The sequence below is a fragment of the Amphibalanus amphitrite genome, unplaced genomic scaffold (assembly GCF_019059575.1).
Source record: "Amphibalanus amphitrite isolate SeventyFive unplaced genomic scaffold, NRLGWU_Aamphi_draft 000641F_arrow, whole genome shotgun sequence".
Taxonomy (NCBI): Eukaryota; Metazoa; Arthropoda; class Thecostraca; order Balanomorpha; family Balanidae; genus Amphibalanus; species Amphibalanus amphitrite.
In genome coordinates this window covers 116,096-137,464 of record NW_024882135.1, presented here as the reverse complement: position 1 = coordinate 137,464, position 21,369 = coordinate 116,096, and the positions used below count along the sequence as shown (strand labels likewise).

At 49.8% G+C, this 21,369-nt stretch overlaps 2 protein-coding genes across 2 annotated transcripts in view; one reads left to right on the top strand and one right to left on the bottom strand.

Moving 5' to 3' along the window:
- LOC122363831 overlaps window positions 1-756 on the bottom strand; it is a 45,524-nt gene extending 44,768 nt beyond the window's left edge. Inside the window, exon 1 of the mRNA XM_043333558.1 lies at window positions 434-756. The gene's annotated coding sequence lies outside the window, so the exon portion shown is untranslated. The remainder of the gene's footprint in view (window positions 1-433) is intronic.
- A 126-nt stretch (window positions 757-882) lies between these two features.
- LOC122363821 (JNK1/MAPK8-associated membrane protein-like) lies at window positions 883-9,433 on the top strand. The gene is made up of 6 exons (XM_043333547.1): window positions 883-1,088; window positions 1,969-2,071; window positions 2,566-2,700; window positions 3,351-3,563; window positions 6,411-6,580; window positions 6,870-9,433. Exons 1-6 carry the CDS (start codon window positions 983-985, stop codon window positions 7,160-7,162), a joined length of 1,020 nt encoding a protein of 339 aa, XP_043189482.1. The 5' UTR covers window positions 883-982; the 3' UTR covers window positions 7,163-9,433.
- Window positions 9,434-21,369: the final 11,936 nt, after the last annotated feature.

The following is a 21,369-nucleotide window of genomic DNA, read 5'->3' as shown; positions in this document are numbered from 1 at the left end:
ACTTCCCTGAGGATATTTTGAATACAGAAGCTCTTTATGAAACATGAAACATGAATTTTATATTATTTTAACGGTCAAAACAGCGGCCGATGTCGCCCCGACGTCGGCTGGACCTCGGCTGGACGTCGGTACATGCCAATGCGGGCGTACCTGACGGCTGACATCCAGCCGACGTCGTGCCGAGGTCGGACCGACGTCGGCATGCCGATGCCGAGATGCCGACGTCACCCCGATGTTTGCCGACGTCGGGCCGACGTCGGCATGTTTACTGGGATACTGGTATGCCGTAGGTAGCAGCCCTTGCCTAATGCATTTGAATTATGTCACGCCAATCCTGACCATGCCATAAAACATAACGGATAATACATACATGTCAAATTTCAGGTCCTATGATGACTTGCTTCCTGTGGGGATCATGCTTGTTCATCCTTACCTTATTTCGTTTCCGTATTCCGTATATCCCTTGCCCTGTAAGTTATTTGAGAGGCCTGTAATAGTACCGCATATCTTGAAGATACGCCTCCTTTATCCCAAGATGATATTAAACACCATTTATACCTCAATTAGGTCAAAATAACAGCAATTTCGGCCGGGTCGTGCTTCTGCTACCTGCGCTATGCTGGCTCAGCTGGCTTGCTCAAGGCCGGCTAGAGGCATTTGTAAACAACATTGCAAAATAAGAAAATATATAGGTGTATAATAAAAGTTGAATTGTTTATGATATTTATTTCCTACAATGCAATTTTCAAATCTTGATTATAATAGAAAAAAAAAATTTAAAAGAAAAAAATGTATTTAAAAAAAATTCATTTGGCAATTATTTGTTCATTCGTCAGTTGAGAAAATAAATTTGTGAAGTTGTGTTACATATAATGCGCATGTGATACAGTTGCAGCTGTTGTAGCAATTTGGCAGGTTGTTGACTTTTTATTCCAATTCCATAACAATAAACTGCGGTAGCAATTTACCTGTAGGGATCAGTATGAGTTTTTCAAAAACAATTAAAATATTTGTTTCTTTCTCTATGTCTTTGATTTTTATGATGGTTATGATCAGTTCATCTGTTGAAGCATACTCGTATATAAAAGGTAGGTATGGTATGTAGATACCTATGGTATGATTAATGGGATTTGTGATAAAATGTATCTATTGGTATGATTAATGGGTACCTAGTTAGGTCAGAAAAAATATGGATGTTGGGTAGAGGCATGAGAGGTGCCCTCAGGGCTTGTAGCAGTGCTCGCAACACTGAATTACCCAAAAATAAACAATATAAATTTAAAAGTAAATCGTTAAAAAGCCCTAAAATACCAAAGCTACAGGAATTCGAAATAATATTTTTAAAATGTTCCTCAATTTGTGTTGTGATCTTTGTGGCCAAAAAGAGGTGCTGTACCCAGAGATATTTCTTTCTGACCAAACCTAACCTAGCCTACAACCTATAACCTACAACCCAAAACCTACAACCCAAGGCTATATAAACCCTACAACCTATGACCTACATCTCTGGGTATATAGTGCCTCTCCTTGGTTGCAAAAAGAAGTGTGATGCCTGCTCTATAACTACCAGTAAATATGATAGTGTCACAGCAATAATGCACATTCCATGCGAACCAGGTTGATAGATATGCGACTGAGTTGTTTTGAACATAAGCTTCATGATGTGTTGGCCACCAAACAGAAAAAGCCTACCAACCTTAAACCTACATATCATTGAGACTTCATATTCACATTGTATCGAACAGCCCTTGGGTTATTGCATTTTGGAAGTTGGTCCTGATTAATTAAGGGTGTCTGGATTGCTTCAGCTGGATTCATGCCAAGGTCTATTCTATTCTTTACAAACTGCTTAATAATTGTATAGGAAGCTCGGACCCAGACTGGAAAGCATCCACACTGATACACTTCTCCAGAATTCAGACTACATATTACAGCAAGAAGTTTAATTCAACTTTGCTGCCATTTCAGGAGAGACTCCAGTGGAGGCGCACTGTCCTGGGGAATACTGTGGGCGAATCCGCCTGGACAATGGCAACTGGAGCTCATGCCAATCCTGCCCGCGTGGATACAGGTACCTTTTAACTTCTGCAGGCAAGGGAATGGTATTGCTACCATCTGTAGCATGTACTGCCTTGCTACAATATCCTTATCTGTTGTTGGCTACTACAGAACTACAGGTGCACTCATACTGCCACTGCAGGTTGAGGTGTTATGTTCTGTTACAGGCAGAATTGTCTATAGGTACTGCTGGATGCTGGCTGACTGATTCTTCTAATTGAGTCACTCCTTACATATTCAGGCCTGTTGTGTGTTGCCATCATTAGTGATGCAACTGCACTTTTAGGTCACATCCTGTGGGTCAGTTTTTATTATTACATATGTTCTCTGAATGTGTATGTTCTTAGATACCTATGCTCAATATATTCTAACTTTTCTGCTGCTCTCAGCACTTGCTTGCTTTCTCCCATCGCTCATCCTGTTCGTGCCTACTGTGCTGCTGCTGCTGAATCAATGAGACACCGTGACTGCCATAACCCACCACTGACCACGCTCTCCCCCGCTCAGGGCGAACGAGAGCTCGTCGTGCGCGCTGTGCGACTCTGAGCCCACCTTCTACGACAGCATGTACCTGGGCTTCATGGGCCTGCTGTCGCTGCTCATGCACTGGGTGTGCATCGACCGGCACGCGCGCAGCGCCAGGTGAGCACCTCTGGGGGATCTGAGAGGGGAGTGGGGCAGTGCTGTGCCGTGTGCGACGGCTCTGACTCTACTCTGAGTCGCCTGAAAGGGGTCAGTAATGGTAAATGATACAGAAGGTTTGTGTGAGAGAGTGGGTAGGCTGGGGTGAAGGCATTTGTGGCTGTGAGTCATGATGGCTGGTTTAATGGTCTCTTTGCTGTTTTTCCTTGGCTATCGATGGAGTTTGCGCATTTCGGTAATATCGTTATTTGTTCCCAACATGATGCGTTTTTTGCGATTGAATAGTAATATAATGATATGATGATAATAGGTAGTGATGTTGCCTGCTGAATCACTGCCTGCTGCCGCTCCCGTGAGCGGTGCGATGAACCCCGTACCGCGTAACATCCTTCATGTGCGTTTCCGCTGCCATAGCCCCTGGTCATCGCTCTACTCCCCTCCGTCCCCAGATTCACGATGGGTATTGTGGTGTGGTATTTTTCGGCTCTGCCCTCCCTGACTGATCTCTGGCTGACCCCTCCCTCCCTCCGAACAGGACCTCTCGGCACTGCACTGACCCCCTCCCTCCCTCCCTCCCCTCCCCAGGTTCACGGTCGGTATCGTGGTGCAGCATCTCTCGGCTCTATACTGACCCCTCCTCCCCTCCCCAGGTTCACCGTCGGTATCGTGGTGCAGCATCTCTCAGCTCTGGCCGAGTCGGTACTGGCCGCCGCCGGCACCCTGCTGCTAACGGAACCCATCGGCTCTGTGAGGGTCACCTCGTGCCGCGTCAAATCGCTGGCTGACTGGTACACGGTGGCTTACAACCCGACTCCCAACTACGAGCAGACGCTCAGCTGCACCCAGGAGGCCGTCTACCCGCTGTGAGTAGCTACCACCCGACCCCAGTCTACCCGCTGTACCCCCGGCCCCACTCTACCCGCTGTGAGTACCACCCGAGCCCCGTCTACCCTTCGTGAGTACCTACCACCCGACGCCCAACTAGGGGACGGACAGTCAGCTGCACCCAGGAGGCCGTCTACCCCCTGTGAGTAGCTATAACTACCCGACCCCAGTCTACCGGCCGTGAGTACTAGTAGCTTTGCAATTTTAACCTAGTCTACCAGCTGTAAGTGCTGTAGCTGTACCCCCTTGATCCCCAGTCTACCCACTGTGAGTGATGGTATGGTAGCGGTTCATTTAGTGGAACTCAGATCAGTATATTGAAGTATTGGAACCGGTTAATGTAATGGAAATTAGATTAGATTATATATGATAACACACATCGTTACAGTACAAGGTTCTTTTCAATGTCCATTAATATTTGAAGTAGGTACACCGTTTATTAACTTCTTCATCCCAGAAAAAAAGATAATTTAGAATGTGACTGAATTATTCCCGAAGCTCTCAACATTTCCAATAATCCCAAAGCATTATGAGATGCAACAGAAACAAAAGGATAAACTAAAAAGAAACCCATGACAAGTTTCTGGGTACAGCTAATACCATTATACCGTTTTAGATTATTCTAGGCACCGCCAGTCTCAATAATAGCCTCCTTTACCTCGGTATGAAGCACACAACTCCCACTGCGCCGACGAGCCGTGAAATCGGTCGGATTTTATGCTGCGAACCGAGCACAGGCTGGTACGCTTTCTGTCCTCGGGCGGCCGGCCGTCTGCCCACATTGTTTGCCCTTGGTCTGTGTGGCTATTATTACCCCTCACCGGTAAGGATATGGATCAAACGACTCGCGCGGCATTGCTGGGGTGGCATGGGAGAGGAAATCTGCTTACACAAATACGTGTCTGAATTATTTGTATGGCTACACTGTGTTATGCGCTTGAATACTTCAATTTTTCGGGGATATTTTATTAGTTACTGAAGTTTGTGTTTCAAGAGCGATTGGCTGGGTCAGGCAGGTTTTATTATTACGGAGCGAGCGAAGCGAGCGTAGTCTTTCCTTAGATTAACGGAAATTTCTGAGTATGAGCGGCCGGCCGGCCGGCCGGCCGGCCGTGGTCACGCTTTTGCGAGGCTTATATCTCAGCAACCACTTGACCGATTTACATGCGGTAATTTTTGTAGGGTAGCTTCATTCCTTCTACCAAGTATTGGACTATTCCCGATGCATGTGGGTGACCCCTTATGCACGTGCCACGTGCAAAACGAAGAGGTGTCACTTTTGTAATTGTTGCAATATCTCGGTAACTACTTGGCCGATTGCGCTGAAAGTTGGCATGTAGGTAGGCACCCACTATGCAATGCATATCCATGTGCCAGAGTTGAGGTGCTGCTGCACGTGCGCACGTGCAGGGGTCGATTCCAGATCTCGAGAACGGCTGGACCGATGGCGCTCAAATTTGGTACATGGTTAGGGACCGGTTAGTAGGGTGCCGTGCAAAAGTCAGTTGGGACCCATTTTGCACGTGCGCACGTGCAGGGTGCCGCTTCCAGATCTCGAGAACGACTGGGCCGATTGTGCTCAAATTTGGCACATCGCTAGAGACAGGTTAGTAGGGTGCCGTGCACAACTCAGTTGGAGGTACTCCCTCGTAATTTCGCACGTGCAAGGCTCACCCTCTCGCTCGCTCCGTTAGTCGCCCCAAAAGGCGTTATACTGGTGGTAAATGTTGGCGATAAAACCAGGACGATTCTTTACGACGCGATATAAACCTACATTGGCGACAGTTGTCATTCGTTACGGAGCGAGCGAAGCGAGCGTAGTCTTTCCTTAGATTAACGGAAATTTCTGAGTATGAGCGGCCGGCCGGCCGGCCGGCCGGCCGTGGTCACGCTTTTGCGAGGCTTATATCTCAGCAACCACTTGACCGATTTACACGCGGTAATTTTTGTAGGGTAGCTTCATTCCTTCTACCAAGTATTGGACTATTCCCGATGCATGTGGGTGACCCCTTATGCACGTGCCACGTGCAAAACGAAGAGGTGTCAGTTTTGTTATTGTTGCAATATCTCGGTAACTACTTGGCCGATTGCGCTGAAAGTTGGCATGTAGGTAGGCACCCACTAGGCACTGCATATACATGTGCCCGAGTTGGGGTGCTGCTGCACGTGCGCACGTGCAGGGGTCGTTTCCAGATCTCGGGAACGGCTTGACCGATTGCGCTCAAATTTGGTACACGGTTAGGGACCGGTTAGTAGGGTGCCGTGCACAAGTCAGTTGGGACCCATTTTGCACGTGCGCACGTGCAGGGTGCCGCTTCCAGATCTCGAGAACGGCTGGGCCGATTGTGCCCAAATTTGGCACATCGCTAGAGACCAGTTAGTAGGGTGCCGTGCACAAGTCAGTTGGAGGTACCCCCTCGCAATTTCGCACGTGCAAGGCCCACCCTCTCGCTCGCTCCGTTAGTCGCCCCAAAAGGCGTTATACTGGTTTTACCCTTTTTGATGGTTCACTGGTTTGGCCGCACACAGGCCCTGTTTTTGTCAAGTCAAAGTCAACAAAATATGGTTGTCTGTGTTTTTGCTGTCCTTGACTAAGATGACTATGAGCCGAGTGTGTGAATGACATCGCCACACACAAACACAACATGACGAACATGAGAGGAGATTCTTGGTAACACTTTGCAGGCAACACGATTCCGATCAGAAATCGCTGGGCACAGAGCCCCACCCACGGGCACTAGACATAACTAAGTACAAAAACCCTTTCTAAACCTATTGGTCAGATAAAGTGCCCTATTTCAGCCTGTATACTGCCTTGGTTTCAGGTACAGCATGGTGTTTCTGTACTACACGCTGTCGCTGGTTGCCATGGTAACGATCCGGCCGTGGTTGGCTGCGCGGTACCTGCCCGGCAGCGGATCCAGGGCCGTGTTCACGGCGCTCTACTTCTTCCCCTCTCTGGTCCTCGTGCACGCCATTTTCGCCGGGATTCTGTGTGAGTACGGGGAGAGAACTGTCGGTTTGTGGTTAGAAGAGTGTTTGTTGTTTAGCGTATCAGTTCTTGGTTCACGTTTTGTTTGGTCTGAGCTGATGATCCTTTGCTCAATGCTCATATGCTACCCCAAGGGGCATTTGCACTTTTCAACGAAGGTTTCTACTTTCTAGTTGTCCTTTCAGAATAAAGGTTGCATCACCGCCACCGATTTTTTTTCATCAGCTCTCCCCTTTCCCCACAGCAACCTGACACCCTCCCCCCCCCCCCCCCCCGGTTTCACTCCCAACAGACGAGATATTCCCATACCTGGTGATGGTGGCGTCTGTGATCTCCGTGGCCGTGCACTACGCGTGCCAGCTGAACCAGCAGATGCGCGCCCTGGTGCTGCACTCTGTGACGGAGCTGCGCAGCGCCGTCATTGTCCTCGGACACTGGCTGCTGCATGCCTACGGCCTGGTGGCGGTCACACAGCTGAGTCGGCCGCTGCTTCACTCTCTGATGCTGCTCCTGGTACCGTTCCCCACTGTGTTTTATATTATCACCGTGAGGTTTACTGACCCGGCGCGGATGGGGACGTCATAGGGGGACGGGGGGATGTCATAGGGGGATGGGTGATATCATAGAAGGGACAGGGTGGAGTGGGGATGTAGAGAGTACTTGGTGGGGTGTGGATGGGGTGTCCGAATGACGCTGTGTGACAGGGATGGGATTAAATGAGATGCAGGCACGGCATTGGACTTCAGCCGTGGAAACGTGGATATCCAGGAGTTTTGAAGATCCCGGTTTTCCTTTACGTGTTTCGATACATCTATTGGTATTTTGTTATTACACGTACAGCTCTTCATTTACAGTGCAGTTGCAGTTGGTAGTATGATTACAGTGTTTCTTTTGGCACAAACAGAAAGCCAAGGTTTTGTCGCATTGTGCTCGGCATCGTATCTGTTTTTACTTCATGTCTCATTGATGTGTTTTTTTGCATGCTACTAGATGGCGCTGAATTGGGCTATAGGTGTCGCTACTGTGCCGCACTAAAGTCACGATCTCGTGAAAAGTGAGCTCGGCTGGTGTGGAAGCCGAGCACGACGGCTGTCGAGCGCCAGGTGTCGCTCTCACTTGGACATGCATCGGTGCAAGAGAAATGACGCCCTTCTGTCGTATGAAACTCGTAACAGCGTCCCGTTATCTGTCCTGCCAAGGGTGGAATGTTGCGAAGCGCGATGTGAGGGAAGTGAGGGCCGGGGTGCGAGTTACCTAAGTGTGGAACTACCCAGCGCCGAGCCGGCCGGATGACGTCACACCACGGCCAGTGCCGGCGCGGCGGCAGACTGGCCGAGATTGGCATGGTCTTAACTTGGCGAAGAGGCATCGGACGCCAAACTTCTGCTGCAGCTATTAATCACATTTCATGCGTTTCTTCCATGTGTATGAGCTATCAAGTCCTTCGAATACCTAATGTGTAGGTGAGCGTACCTGCATTTAGCAGTGTGTGCTATAAGATAAGCAACTGCTGATTGAATTTCTGGCGAGGGTTGGTGGAACGCTCTGTTTACAAATGAGTATCTGCCTACCTACCTAGTACCTACCTGCAGTGGCAAATAACTGGGTCGCGGTCAGTTAGGCATGACTCACGAAGTCCCTTATCTTTTATTAGACTTATTAAGCCCAATGTGCAACATTTGCGTCTTTTCGCGTTGTATCGGGTAGCAAATGAGAAAATCTGCTTCTTCCCCACAGCCCTCAATTCAAGAAACCGTCCGTTTTCCTTATCGCATCATTCCAGAACATAATTTTCAAACATGGGTATCTTCCCCTAAAAAAAAAACTGAAGCAGTTTCCTTCGGCTCCAATGCGCCGCTCGCCCAGGGAGACGGAAGTGTTATATTCTCGGCGGTCCAGTCTGCATTCTGCAGCACACTCAAACTTGGCGGACCCCCAGCGCACGACTGAACGATTCGTATTGTTGTGAGTGACTGTGACAATTCACTGGTGGTTTCGGAATAACTAACAGGCGGCGCAGCCCAGTGCCTCTTACAATGAATACAGTGGCGAATGCACTATTGCAGAGAAGAAATGGATTGAGCAGATGCCCAACCTCGCTGTATTATCAACTAAACATTAGGTACGCTTTACATTTTAATCAGGCAATCATGTAAACAAACGACTTGCGAGTTGCGACCCTTCCGCCTTACATAACTCGGCAGAATGCCCCTGAGTCGGCTAAACTACACTGCATCTCTTCAAACCTTAAGTATTTTACAATTTACCACTCAGCTATGCAACAGGCTTATAATTCACTGCTCAAGTCTCAACCCCTTTTTCCCTATCATCTTTTTTGGCACCGTCAATCGCCATCTGCGCTGCCCACTGTCCAGCAAATAATCCGGCCGTCTCCAGTTCTCTGGCAGGGGCTTCCAAACTCAAGCGAACTCGCCGAAGTTTCGCCATTCAATGCGCAGAATCTGTACAATTCAGTTTGAGAGCCTCTGGGTTGGCTCGGCGCGCCTGCGCCGCGCCGTTGGTCCGGCCAAGTACGCGAGTGACGTCATGCTATAAGCGTCATCCCCCGACCAAAGTCACCAATCAGAGCCCTAGAATCGACTTGTAGTTCCACACTTAGGTAACTCGCGGCCGGGGTGGGGCTCGGTACCCAGCGATTTCTGATCGGAATCGCGTGTTTTTTTTTGTAATTCACACAGGTGCGCGATCTAGGTGCGGCGCGAGCAAGTCTTTCATGTGAGTTAATTTAGTAGGCTGAACAGTGCTAGTAGCGTGTTAATTAGCGTACCGTTCTGTCAACGTTGACTGCTGATCCGTTTTCCGGTGTGTCGGAATACACTACATCCCCGTAAATAATCAGCATGTTTCACGGCCGTTCCTGAATGACACACAGTCACCAGCTGATGTTTTTGGGCTTCCGCTTCTTACCGAAGCGGTGCGGAACGTATGTAATGTGGTGAAAGGCGGTCGACATGACCGTCACAGAGCATGCAGTGGATGTCTGGTGGACATACCAGACGTAAGACTCGCGGACTCGGCACCTATTCTGTTGGGAGCACAAAGCATACCGGTGGAGTGCGGTGCCGGCAGTGACATCAGCTAAAATAGGCCGACGGGCGTATTTATGAGGACTGAACAGTGAACATCTGCTGCAACCATGTCCTACTTCCAGGTGATCGTTCCGTATGGTTTGCACATCGGAGCTTGTTTGTCTCGACAAGGCATAATTTTAGCTAGTGTTTTAGCAAACTGCTGCTCAGTGCTCATGCCGTTTGCGGTTTGATAGTCATTAGTGTTGGTCTGATCTGATCAGACCTTCGGCCAGCATCTTGTGAGCGAACAGACAGCTAGAATCACTAAACGCACCGAAAAAAAAACTGCCGAATCGAGCTCGGTTCAGCAGCGTTTAAAGAACAAGACTCCGCTGGAGCCACAAGCAGCAACCATCCAATAGCGTGTGCCTCCTGCAAGCAATCGGCATTAGTTTGCTTTTGCACAGTACAGCTTACCCACATCAAACCTTATAGTTGGCATACGCCCAATCGGGAATGTGAGCAAACACATCGCCAGGCTCACACTTGACTCGTGTCAATCTCTAATCAGAACCGTTGGTGACACACTTCTTATCACCTAAAAAATGAATACATAAAATTAAAATCCTCTCCCGTTCTGAACCGACAGCCCTCTGCTCTACCCGACTCACCACTCCGTGCAACTCCCATATCTCCCGGCGCGCCGTTTTGAAATCGGCCCCCGGTTTTCACTGGCCGTAAATCCTTGGTCACAGATTGGGGCTAAAGACGAGCCTGTCACACTGTCAGCAGCAAGTGTCGCCATCGGTGGCTCCTCGGTCGCAGATCCGCTGTAATCCACCCGGGAAAACTGCCAGGCCGGCCGGGCGCATAGCTGAGCTCCCGCTGTACGCGCTCTAACGGACCGGAGACACGCGACTGGTGCCCCCGGGGGATGCCTGGGTCGTGTCTGGGGGCTGACGGAGCCGACCGGAAAGAGGGGTGGGTGAGCCATGGGACTGGGAGGGAGAGAGGGGGAGTGGTGGGGCGGTCTGGGAAGAGTGGTGGACTGGGCAAGGCGAGACATGTGGATTCGTGACGAGAAGAGGTAGGTGATTTCTGAATTCCTACGGTCAGTTTTCTTGGTCCGACCACATTTTTGAACTTGCCGTGGGATCGAGACTCGCGTGTCGTGCCAGCCTTGCTGTGGGAGTCTGAATCAGTTATCGACCAGGGGCTAGGTCACCCAATGGCCGATCGGCTCGTGGAAAGGAACATGACGGTGCCGTTTGACCTACTTAAATCATCCGCCCTCTCCAGGTCAAGGTCGTCGGTGTGACCACTGCGGTGTGAAGAAAGGAATTCGAACGCGATCAGACGGGATTTTTTAGTCTCTTTCGCCACGGAGTGAGGATTCGCTATCATGCAGCTGCCGAGTGTCGCCCTATCAAATGTGCCTCGCTCGAGACACTTGTGATTTGAGAAGAATTCGACCCGATTGTCGCACACGTTATATCACGTTCCTGGCATGGTTATGCTAGCTCCTACACTATGCGTCCGCCTTGGCCACGAATCTACGAGACCATTTGGTGCAAAATATCGACCGACGTGTCCCAATTAACGTTCAGAAATATTGCGTCAGGTGGCACAGTTCGGCCAGCTCGGCAGTGTTGCAGCCATCGGCAGAGACCTGCGAGCGGCGGCGATTTCTAATCCGCTCGGCACTGGTCTGCGTCCTCGGCGGTGGTGAGGAGTTGCGCAACAGCGCGAGCCTTGACTGGACCGCACACCGAAGGTAACGGTGCACCCCCCCCCCCTCCCCGCCCCGCCAGCTCGACCGTTTGTGCGTGATTGCGTGAGTGAGGCTGGCTCGATCGGCAAGGACATGGAGGAAGTAGGAACGAACTAGGAACGGCCCAGCTCGGAGCAGCGGCCGAGCGAGCGTGATGGCAGCTGTCCTCGGCCGGGTATCGGCCCGCCTCCCCCGCCTGCCGCCCCCGCCCCCACCGTGCAGGGCCGACAGCGGTGATCCCCGGTTGGCAGTCGGTTGACCTGTCCTCATTGCACCACGCGACGGCAATGAATTGACGGGGCCGGCCTGCTGGCCGCTCCGGCACGACTGGTCCGACGGGCCAGCCGGCTGGGCTACAGCAGCGGTCGGGTGGGAGAGGGCTGAGGTGGAGGTGACAGGAGCCAGCCAGCGAGGTCCCTGCCGCTGCCGCTGCTCTATCCTGATCCAGTCCGACACCTGCGGAGCGGAGCCGCGCTCGGCGCTCGCAGCGGGCTGTCCCGCCGCCCGTGCAGCGGGGCCGGTCGGCGGGCTGACGGCCGGGCGGCCTCGGCTGGCTGCCCGACGCCGGTTTCCGGGTGCCCCCTGCCGCTGTGAGCCGGGACGGCGCGGCGGCCACGCACAACGAACGGTGCAGATGATGAAACCCGACAGCCGGCGCCGACCGCCGTCCGTCGGCTGCGCCCACAGCACGCACGCAGTAGAGCCTGGTGAACCGTGCTCAACATGCGGCCCATTCCCCGGCCTGTGGGCTCCGGCGTGGGTTCAGCATTCCACCGAGCTGCGCTGCGGACTGAGCCGGGGCCGTGAACCGATCGATGCTCGCGTGCTGTCTCGGGGCGGCCTACATGTTGTAACGGCGGACCGCCAGCGTCGCTGTAACGTGCTGCTCCGCTGTGAGACCAGCTGGCTCGGCTCGGGCCATTATGCGTCGGGAGAAGGCTATGATGAGGCGCAGGCGTATATGGCAGTGACTAAATTTAGTTCCGTCTCACTGTATGCAAATGTCCTTGACCCGGTCTTCAACGCGGCTGCTTTTCGGCCTAGCAATTGAGTCGGGGTAGCCTATGCATGAATTTTATATCAGGGCTGTCATCAGAGCTCCAACCAGTGCCGGGCAACTCCCGAGCTGATGTGCGCACTTTACTGTTGTGTGAACGACATGGCTGTGAAAACAGGCTGACTCGATTCGATACACTTGTGCACATTTTCTTATTTCGATACGAAGGTCTTGTCATAGACCTCTGTACACCGGCAGTTAAGTTAATGAAGTTTGAGTTTGGTGTACAGAGGTCTATGCCTATGGTCTTGTAAAAATAAATAGCTAAGATAACAGACAGCATACAAAGAAGTTGGCACGCATATAACTAGATAGCCAGTGTCACGCTGGCGATTTTTAAACGAGCACAAAGATCGAAAATTAGAAGTAACCACAACATGTGGCATGAACTGTGATTCTTCTGCGAGCAATTCTGGTCTCTGGATTGAAGTGGTAGTCAGTAGCGGCGGAGCACCTTCACAATTAACCCGGCCGGGCCCGGGGGGTAAACCCAACCACCGCAGCCCGGGGGGGGCGTTTTTCGCCGCCCCCCCTGTCTAACTCCGTAAATAATGGAGCTACGGAAACAAAAGTGATACCAAACGAAAGGTCCTTACGAGACGATTCTAAAGCACCTAAAATTTTTGACCTCAGGTCAATTTTCAAGGTTAGAGGTCAAGGTCAAAGGCAAAAACCTGCACATGTGTAGTGATCTCAAAGTAAGCCTTCTAGAGGACGGCGGGCTGCATCAAACCGGCAAATTTGGGTGTCAAACGAAAGAAGAGAATCTGAGGATTCCGAAAATGTGCTCAAAATGAAAGGTCCAGGTCAAGGTCACGCTCAAAATTGACCTCAAACTTGGCACTTTTTCACACATCTTGCGTGCTAACTTCCAAGATGTTTTGAAATGTTTTGAGGCTTATCAGTTCCCTATTTGTGGTTCATCTTACGATACAAGGCTGCTCAAAGGTCAAGGTCACAGAAGAGTATCCCTGCTAGAGGCTATTTCACTGATTCAAGTTAGTAATAATAAATAAGACAATTTTGCCATCCGGAAGCTCTAAATGAAGGCTTAGAGGAAAATATATGCCAGATTCGTGATCAGCGGGTACAAATCCATCATAAACGACCTTTCATGTGACAAGGTCAACCAGAGGTCATTCGAGGTCACATGAGGTCAACATAAAACTTGACCTTTTCCGAACAAAATATATATCATTCGACGCGGCTTGACAAGGCGAATGCGATGGTGCAACTGCCATAGGTCTAGAACCATTTTTGTCGAAGTTATTTGCGAGAAACTAAAACCACATTTCGGGGTCGTTGACCTGACCTCTAACCTCAGGTCACCAAAACTATTTTTCTATTTTTCTCTAGGTCAAGCGCTACACAACCGTGCTCGTTATTTGTCTTTATCTCTAAAACTCTATTTTTAGCAGCTATTTGAAGTTTGCGTCTGTGACGCCGAAGTTTGCCGTGCAGGGGTCTAGAAAAATGGACCTTGTGACGTCATCAAGGGGGCTAGGTCCAAATTTTTTTACTTCAGAAGATGTCAAATTGATAGGAGAAAAGGTACTGAAAGTTTCGCTTTCCTATCCCTAAGCGTTCGGGAGCTATCGCAAATATTCGCCGGGGGGGGGCGAACAACGCCCCCCCCCCCCGCGCCCCGCGAGGCCCCGCGCCCCGCTGGGCTATTCAGCCATATGTACGCGCCCTGCTGGGGGGGGGGGGGCAGATTCTGCCCCCCTGTCTTACTTCCGAACCGATGGTCGTAGAAAGACGGGGAAAACGGCAATCGAAAGCTCTCAACAAGGCGGATCTAAGGAGCCCATTTTTTTGCTTAAGTAGGTCAGAGGTCAGGTCAAGGTCAGGTCAAGGGTACAAGATGCAAGTTTCTACAGTATCGGCCTTGCACCGTAGTTGCCGAAGAATGGACTGGGACTGATTGCCCAAAACGTGTTCTTAGACTACCAAGACAATACTCGTTGCATACAATGTCATTCAAAGGTCAAGGTCAAGGTCAGGTCATCAAAAACAAAATATAGAAAAGGGCATGTGCGACACATGTTTTATGGGTCATTTTACTCATAGAATTCAATAGGCACACTCAATAAGTGATATGGACCACCTCTGGATGAATTTCAGGTCGAGGTCAGGTCAAGGTCAGGTCAAGTGAGTTCAAATTTTGAAGTTGGTTGTTAAGGCCTAAAAAGGTGTCTATCTGATGCAGTTTTTTACGGCAAATCAAATGGTGCTATTTTTGTTTCCGTACGAGGTCTAGAACTTCCAAAAAATCATTTTTTCAAAAAATTTTGTGTGTCGTGACGTCATAAAATTTTGAATAACTCCCACATTTTTGAACCGATTCTTCTAAAAATTGGTATGTAGGTGCACATACACCACTTCTCTGACATATATTCCGGTTTTGTCGATACACTCAAAATTTTGGATTTTATAATTATTTTCCCAAAAAGGTCGTTTTTTTGAAAATTTGGGTCGAAATCCAAAATTTTCAAAAAACCGAGATTGCTATTTGATAGACAAAGTAGAATCACGTATAACCTTTTTTGTTACGTCTTGATTCCTTTAAAAATGAAGATGTTAGTGGTGTTTGAAATTTTGCCGTTTTTGAGGCGAAAATGGCGAACATGACGTCACTACAACGTCAATTTCTAAAAAAAAAATCCGACGGATTTCGCTCAAAGTTTCAGGGAACGTGTCAAATTGATGTATAATAAGGTACTGAAAGTTTGACGTCGCTGGCGTAACGCGTTTAAAAGTTATGGGCGAAAAACGGGAGGGGGGCAGATTCTGCCCCCCCCCCCCCCAGCGGGGCGCGGGTTAAGGGGGGAGGGGCACCGCCGACTTTTGGTCCCATTCTTTCCATGCAACGCCCATAGGGCCAATGTTAAGATGCCAAAATCAAAGGGGGCACGGTGCCCCGGTGCCCTCCCCGTTCCGCGGCCTATGGTGGTAGTTCAACTTTGTTTCAATGGCATGATTGAAAGGTATTTACAACCTTACATCTCCCATACATAATGAACATTGCAGCAAAACGGTTTCGGTACCATCGCATTTTTAAGTCCAGGCAATTTAAATTTATACATTTGCTTGCTGTCAAGGAAAGGTAGACTTGGAATAACTTAGCTCAAGGTAAATTTCAAATTAAACTTGATCTGCACTCTGCAGACTGCAGACTTCTCTCAAACGTTTGCCATTACAGGGTTCGTATCGCCTACGAAAGAGTGTCAATGTATTGCATTATTATTTTTTATATATTGTAATATGTATACCTACGTCTAACCCTCGCCCGCACATGGGGGTGGGGGTGGTTGCCACCCCCCCAGGCAGTCTTTCTGCTCTGCACTCAACATTTTTAGAGCTAGAAGGCTGATTTTTCGTATAGCTGCTCGTCTATCCTTTCTTGATGTCCACTGAAAATTTCAAGTTTCTGTGATTTTTGGTTTCGGAGATATGACCTTGTTTTTCAGGTCATGTCATGACCCAAATGACCAATTCTCAACATCTTGCGTTTGCCATGGGCCTTGTGAGCTTTTGACACCCTGATTTCGGCCTTTTTTGCCAGTCTTACCTCCCACCTATCATGGAACATGTTGTTCGACGATGTACAGGGGTCAAGGCCAGGGTCAAGGTCAACCTAGGTCATCTAAGATAATTGCGTTTTAGGCAAGCTGAATTTACTTTTTGTGAAGTTTTTTGACTGCATTTTTGGTAAAAGCTTCTCAGATCATGATTTCATGTGATATGGACCCATAAACAATCGGTGCACACATCAGTATACACACAGACACACACAGACATACAAACACATATAATTGACCTTGACCTAACTTGACCTGAAATGACCTCAGCAGCAAAATTCTGGTCGGATAGTGTGACAAAGAGGTTCTAGCTGGCTTGGCACCAGAAAACAGCATCGTCATCGGTATTTGATAAGCGGCGCGCTTGATATCCAACGGTGACCCAAAACAGCAACATTTTTTAGTTTGACCTGACCTGGAAGGTCAATGACTGACCTGAGAAGGTAAAACTGGGTATCATTAGATTCGTCTCTTCCCAAAGAATCTTTTTGGTCTTTACTGCTAAGCTCTATCTCCAACAGGAACGAAATGGCGCGGGGGGGGGTGGCAACCACCACCACCCCCCCCCCCCCCCATGTGCGTTCTAGGATGGGAAAATGGCATGTGCGGGCGAGGGTTAATTAAAGTTTTTTACCTAATCAGGAGGAAAAATTTAGACCTCAGGTCATTCAACACTCAACATCTCAGTAACACGAGTAGTAAAGTAATCTTGAGTAACACCACCTCCAGAGTCTAACCGCCGCCATTCTGATTGTTTGTCTGGTTTCCATTTAGATGTGTTCCATAGCACAATTGTTCTTTGTGGATACAAGATCCTCGCATCTCTCGGTAGGTATGTGGTGAAAATGCGAAGAGTGCCACGTGCCTGGACTGGTGACATTGTATGCACCGTCCGCATATAGCTACCTGTCTGCCTCTAATCACAACAAAGGAACAGGCTCTTGTGATAAAAAACGACGACCACGTCGGAATAAATAAATATTGTCTGGAAGTAAATAATAAACTTTCCTCTAGGTGTATCATTATCTGGTAGACTCATTGCAAACACCCACTTGATCTTGATATCATCTTCGTTGGCTTGATATCCACATATGTTCCTTAGATAAAAATAATAATGAATGAAATGTACATAGCTTTTCTTCTCCAGGTATCAGCTGAAGTTCATTGGCTCTATTCTAGTCATCCCATGCTTAGGGTGTTGTTTCAGTAAATAAAACTCGATGTGTGTTGAGCTCTGGTCAGTCGTTATCGATTTTCCTGATGGGGAGACTCTTCGTTGAGTGGTCGGAGTTGAGTTTATATACCTATGATATAGACATAGCTCTTCTTAGCCACCTCAGCACAAACAGAATGTACAAGCTCATCACAAATATTTTCTCTCGGTTCGTCCCCGCACTACACCCTTGACGAGTCGGGGACTGAACTGCGACGCTCCTCTTCGAGCTCTGAAGTGCCAGCTGACGTCACCGTAGAGTACCGATGACGTATGAGGGGAGGGGCGGGGCGGGGCGGGGCGGCCGGGGGAGGCGGACGACGTCGGACCAGCCTGTCCCGTCCCCCCAAATCTGCGCACATCCCTCGCTTCGGCAAGGCTTCCGATGTGGTTCGTATGAACGGAGCCCGGCTGCTGCGAAACGGACAGCCGTGTCGAAACGTCTGTGTTGACTCCGCCGGGCCGGCCGACTGCAGTCATGATGAAACCACCGCAGTTTTGTTACATAAATACATAATTATTTCGCTGCCGAGAATTTCCCGACGACTTTGTGCGATGCTGAACTGGATAAAGCCGGAGTTTCCAGGCGTGCAGCTTCGAGAAGGTATCGGTTTCGGCGGCAATCAGTCGCTGCACGTACAAAAAACACTCGGTATTTCTGTCCCCGTTGGTGTCACTCAAGGTTTAACTATACTGCCGTACTGCGTAACTCCGGTACATATAAAAACATTGTTTTAATAGTTTCGTCAGATTGAAGGCTCGCTCCAACTACATTGAGCGCATATTGAACTTTGAACTATCTCTACCTTTATATTGAATGTTTCTACGTCGCTTGATTCACTCCGTTGCCTTACATTTTGTCGGTATAGTTTTAAACGTGGTCTAAGACTGAACTCTACATACTATACACAAACTGCAGCCTAGCACCTCAACCCGTGACTTTTTTACTATCGCGATGTGTGGGCATGAATGTTTGCCAGAGTTGACATATGACCCATAAATTGTTGCTTGCAGGTTGCAGATGTGTATGTCACAGTCGACTGTTTATCTGCTCCTAAAACATATCACCGAATTAGGAAAGGCCGCCTGGTCGTGCAGCCGCCTTACACACACAGTCTACGGCGCAGCGCCGTGCTCCAGCGCCCGTGCCGGCCGTACCGGGCCAACCCACCCTCGTCACTAGCCGTGATGACGTCACCGTTGCCGTGATGACGTCACTGCAACAGCTCGGCGGACGGCGGCCCGTCCGGTTAGTCATATATGTCCTGCATGATTCGGGCCGGACACTCGACGGTTCTCGTGAAGCCGGTGGAACAGAGTATAGCGGCGACAGAGTTCGCCCTGCACTCACGGCGCCCCGAGCAGTGAATCAGACGAGCTCAGCTCAGCGGGGCCTCGGCGCGAGTCGATACGGTATCTCAGGCGTTTTCACGACGGTTGAACCAACTCCGCAGGTGCACCTGTCGAGACTCGCGTGAGGTCGTGACCTCCACACACCGGCACACGTGAACTTCAAATCAACAATGCTCACGGGACATTTGAATTCAAACACTGAATCTCATCGATCGGATTGTGAAATACATTCCTCCCTCGCGGCCTCGCGATTGAACGGCGTTCGTTCGAGGCGCTGCCAGACCGGAGCCGCCGCCACTGCCACGGTACTCGTATCAAGGCCACGGCAGCGGGCGGGGCGAGCCCCGCACCGGCCCGGCCACCTGAGGGCGTGGGCGATCCGGCTACGGCGAGTGGGGTAGGGACGGGGGGGGGCGGTCCCACCTGCCCCGCCCGCTGCCGTTCGTCTCAGCTGATGGCCGGCGGGGGCCGATCAGCCGACGGATCAGCACTACTCTGACCTCGCCCGGCCGACGCTGACAGCTTCCGGTGAGGTGGCCACCTTCCGACGGCGGCGCCCCGCCAGCTGGCCCCGCTCCGTGACGTCACCGATGACATCCATGACGTCATTGGTGATGGAACGGGACCGGAGCGGGCGCAGCCCAGCGTTCTCGGAGGTGCTAAAATCGCCGGCGCCTCACGGCAGACGCCGACAACGGTACGAGGTAGCATTCGAGACGCCAAACAAGCGACCAGCCATCAACTTTTCTCGAAGCTTGTTGTGTTATCTGAAAATGTCAAACCATCTGAGAAGCGCTGGTTATTTCTTTATTAATTCTGAAACAGTGTAAAACCTCTGCTCTGCATTTTACCGTGGAACGTGCCCCTAAAACAGTCATAAAATTGAATTGTTCCACTTATGCCAGTCCGGGGAACTTTTTCATTATCTGTTAGCCAAAGCTGCCCGGGCCTCTCCTGGAGTCGGATTGTTTTGATGCTTTCCATTCACCAGCCGGCACACGCATTCTATTGAAGCTTCCCGTTCTTTACCAATAGCTGATTCTAATCAATTAGCCGCTGTTGGTTCGTACAAATATTTGTGTCACTGCGCCCACCAATGCGATGTGCGAGTTTTTCGTCAGAAAACAGTCCATGTGAAACCTTGCCCGGCGGGTACCAAGCTGGCTGGAGCGGAGTCCGAGCCTAAGTTATATGGCAGCTATAGCTTCTAGAGGACTAAATATACCTAACAATTTGGCGTGTTTATTGTCCATACCTACACAAACAAAAAACATAGATCCAGTTGAACAACCCAATATGTGTAGACATACGGTAGCTATTCTATCGCATAGTTTTATGCTATTTCATGATCGACATTATAAGTTACGACTCGAGTTTTCTGTTCAGTACCTATGCCGGTATAATTCCACCAGTGTGCGCGTCTCGTGCATCGAACTTCCTGCATAGATTGCACAGAGTCTGCTGCCATATGGCTCATCCCATACCACGCAGACCGCAAGTAATGGCCACAGGCAATTTTATGTAACGCCTAATGTGGAAACTACTTACAGTTTGCAACCTGTCTATTTTATGACGCACACGGTACGGAAACTGACTCGAAAAGCCGGCAATATGGGCATTGAATTCCGACTTCTGGCTCTGATTGTTTGAGCTCCGACCACGCAGGTACTGCGCAGTGACAGGTGATAGACGACTTCCCGGTTTACCTGGAATTTTTATATATTATATATAAACATAATTATACCGTTCATGCACCGCCACCGCAGCAGTGCGTGCATTCTGAGACGCTGAGCGGTGAGCGCATATCAGTCGCTGGGCTGGCCTGACGATCTTTCAGCCTCTGACAGCTGTGCTGCAATGGCTCGAAATCGGTCGTCCGCAGGCCGCACTGCAGCCCGTCGAGAGCTCGGTGGCTGTTGCTGACCTATTATGTATTTCAGACCCTGTGGAACAGTCCTTTTCGGCTATTTCTCGTTGTATATGCGTTTGATCTTAACCAAATTTTGGCATTGGTAGTTTGAGAGCCCTACCTAATTTTTATCAATATGGTCTATTAACAAAAATTAACTAATTAAGGCACTTGTCATTGACTGATAATGTTAAGGTCGTCAGAGCCCTGCTTAGAGGCTGGCACAGGCTGGGCGCTGTCTCCCATCTGATTGGTCGTCACTGCGGCTTGGCTCCGCCCACTTGCGGTCCAGCCTCGGGTCATGTCGGCGGCAGTCGCAGTTTGGCCGGCCGGCGTGCGGGCCGCGCGCGCAGCGCAGCGCAGCGGAGTGGAGCACTTGCTTGAACGTCATGAACTTGTATTATTAAAGGTAGTGTGCCAGCTTTCTTGGACCGTATGGAGTTAATGGCCCAGATAAGGAGAACCGGATTTTTAGAACTTATCCATACCTTCAAAACTCATGGAAACGTCTTAAATTCTTCAAATTTTGAGTACCCCAGTGCGAAATTCGCCCCGACGGGTTGTCGATCGTACCCCAACCACATTTCACACCACTATGAACAATAAATGCACACACTGAAATCGCTATTACCGATATGCTCATCCAATCAAGTTTCGATAAACCCGTTCATCATCATCTCCTGCGGTTTCGAACACGCCTGTTAGGTGGCTTCTGATGCTCGTCGAGGTCGGAATTTCCAAATACGCGTGGTGCGTCGGGCCACGCGCTCTGACTTCGGCCAAGAAAAATGCGTCAGCTGATCATTGTCATTTCTGCCACTTGCGTGTGGTGAAATGGGGTCATAACTTATAAGACGGCTTTTTCATATCAATTAT

Coding starts and splice junctions, on each gene's coding strand:
- LOC122363821 (XM_043333547.1), top strand. CDS start 983: ATGAGTTTTTCAAAAACAATTAAAATATTTGTTTCTTTCTCTATGTCT. Junction 2,072..2,565: donor TCCTGCCCGCGTGGATACAG/GTACCTTTTAAC, acceptor TCCCCCGCTCAG/GGCGAACGAGAGCTCGTCGT. Junction 2,701..3,350: donor CGGCACGCGCGCAGCGCCAG/GTGAGCACCTCT, acceptor TCCCCTCCCCAG/GTTCACCGTCGGTATCGTGG.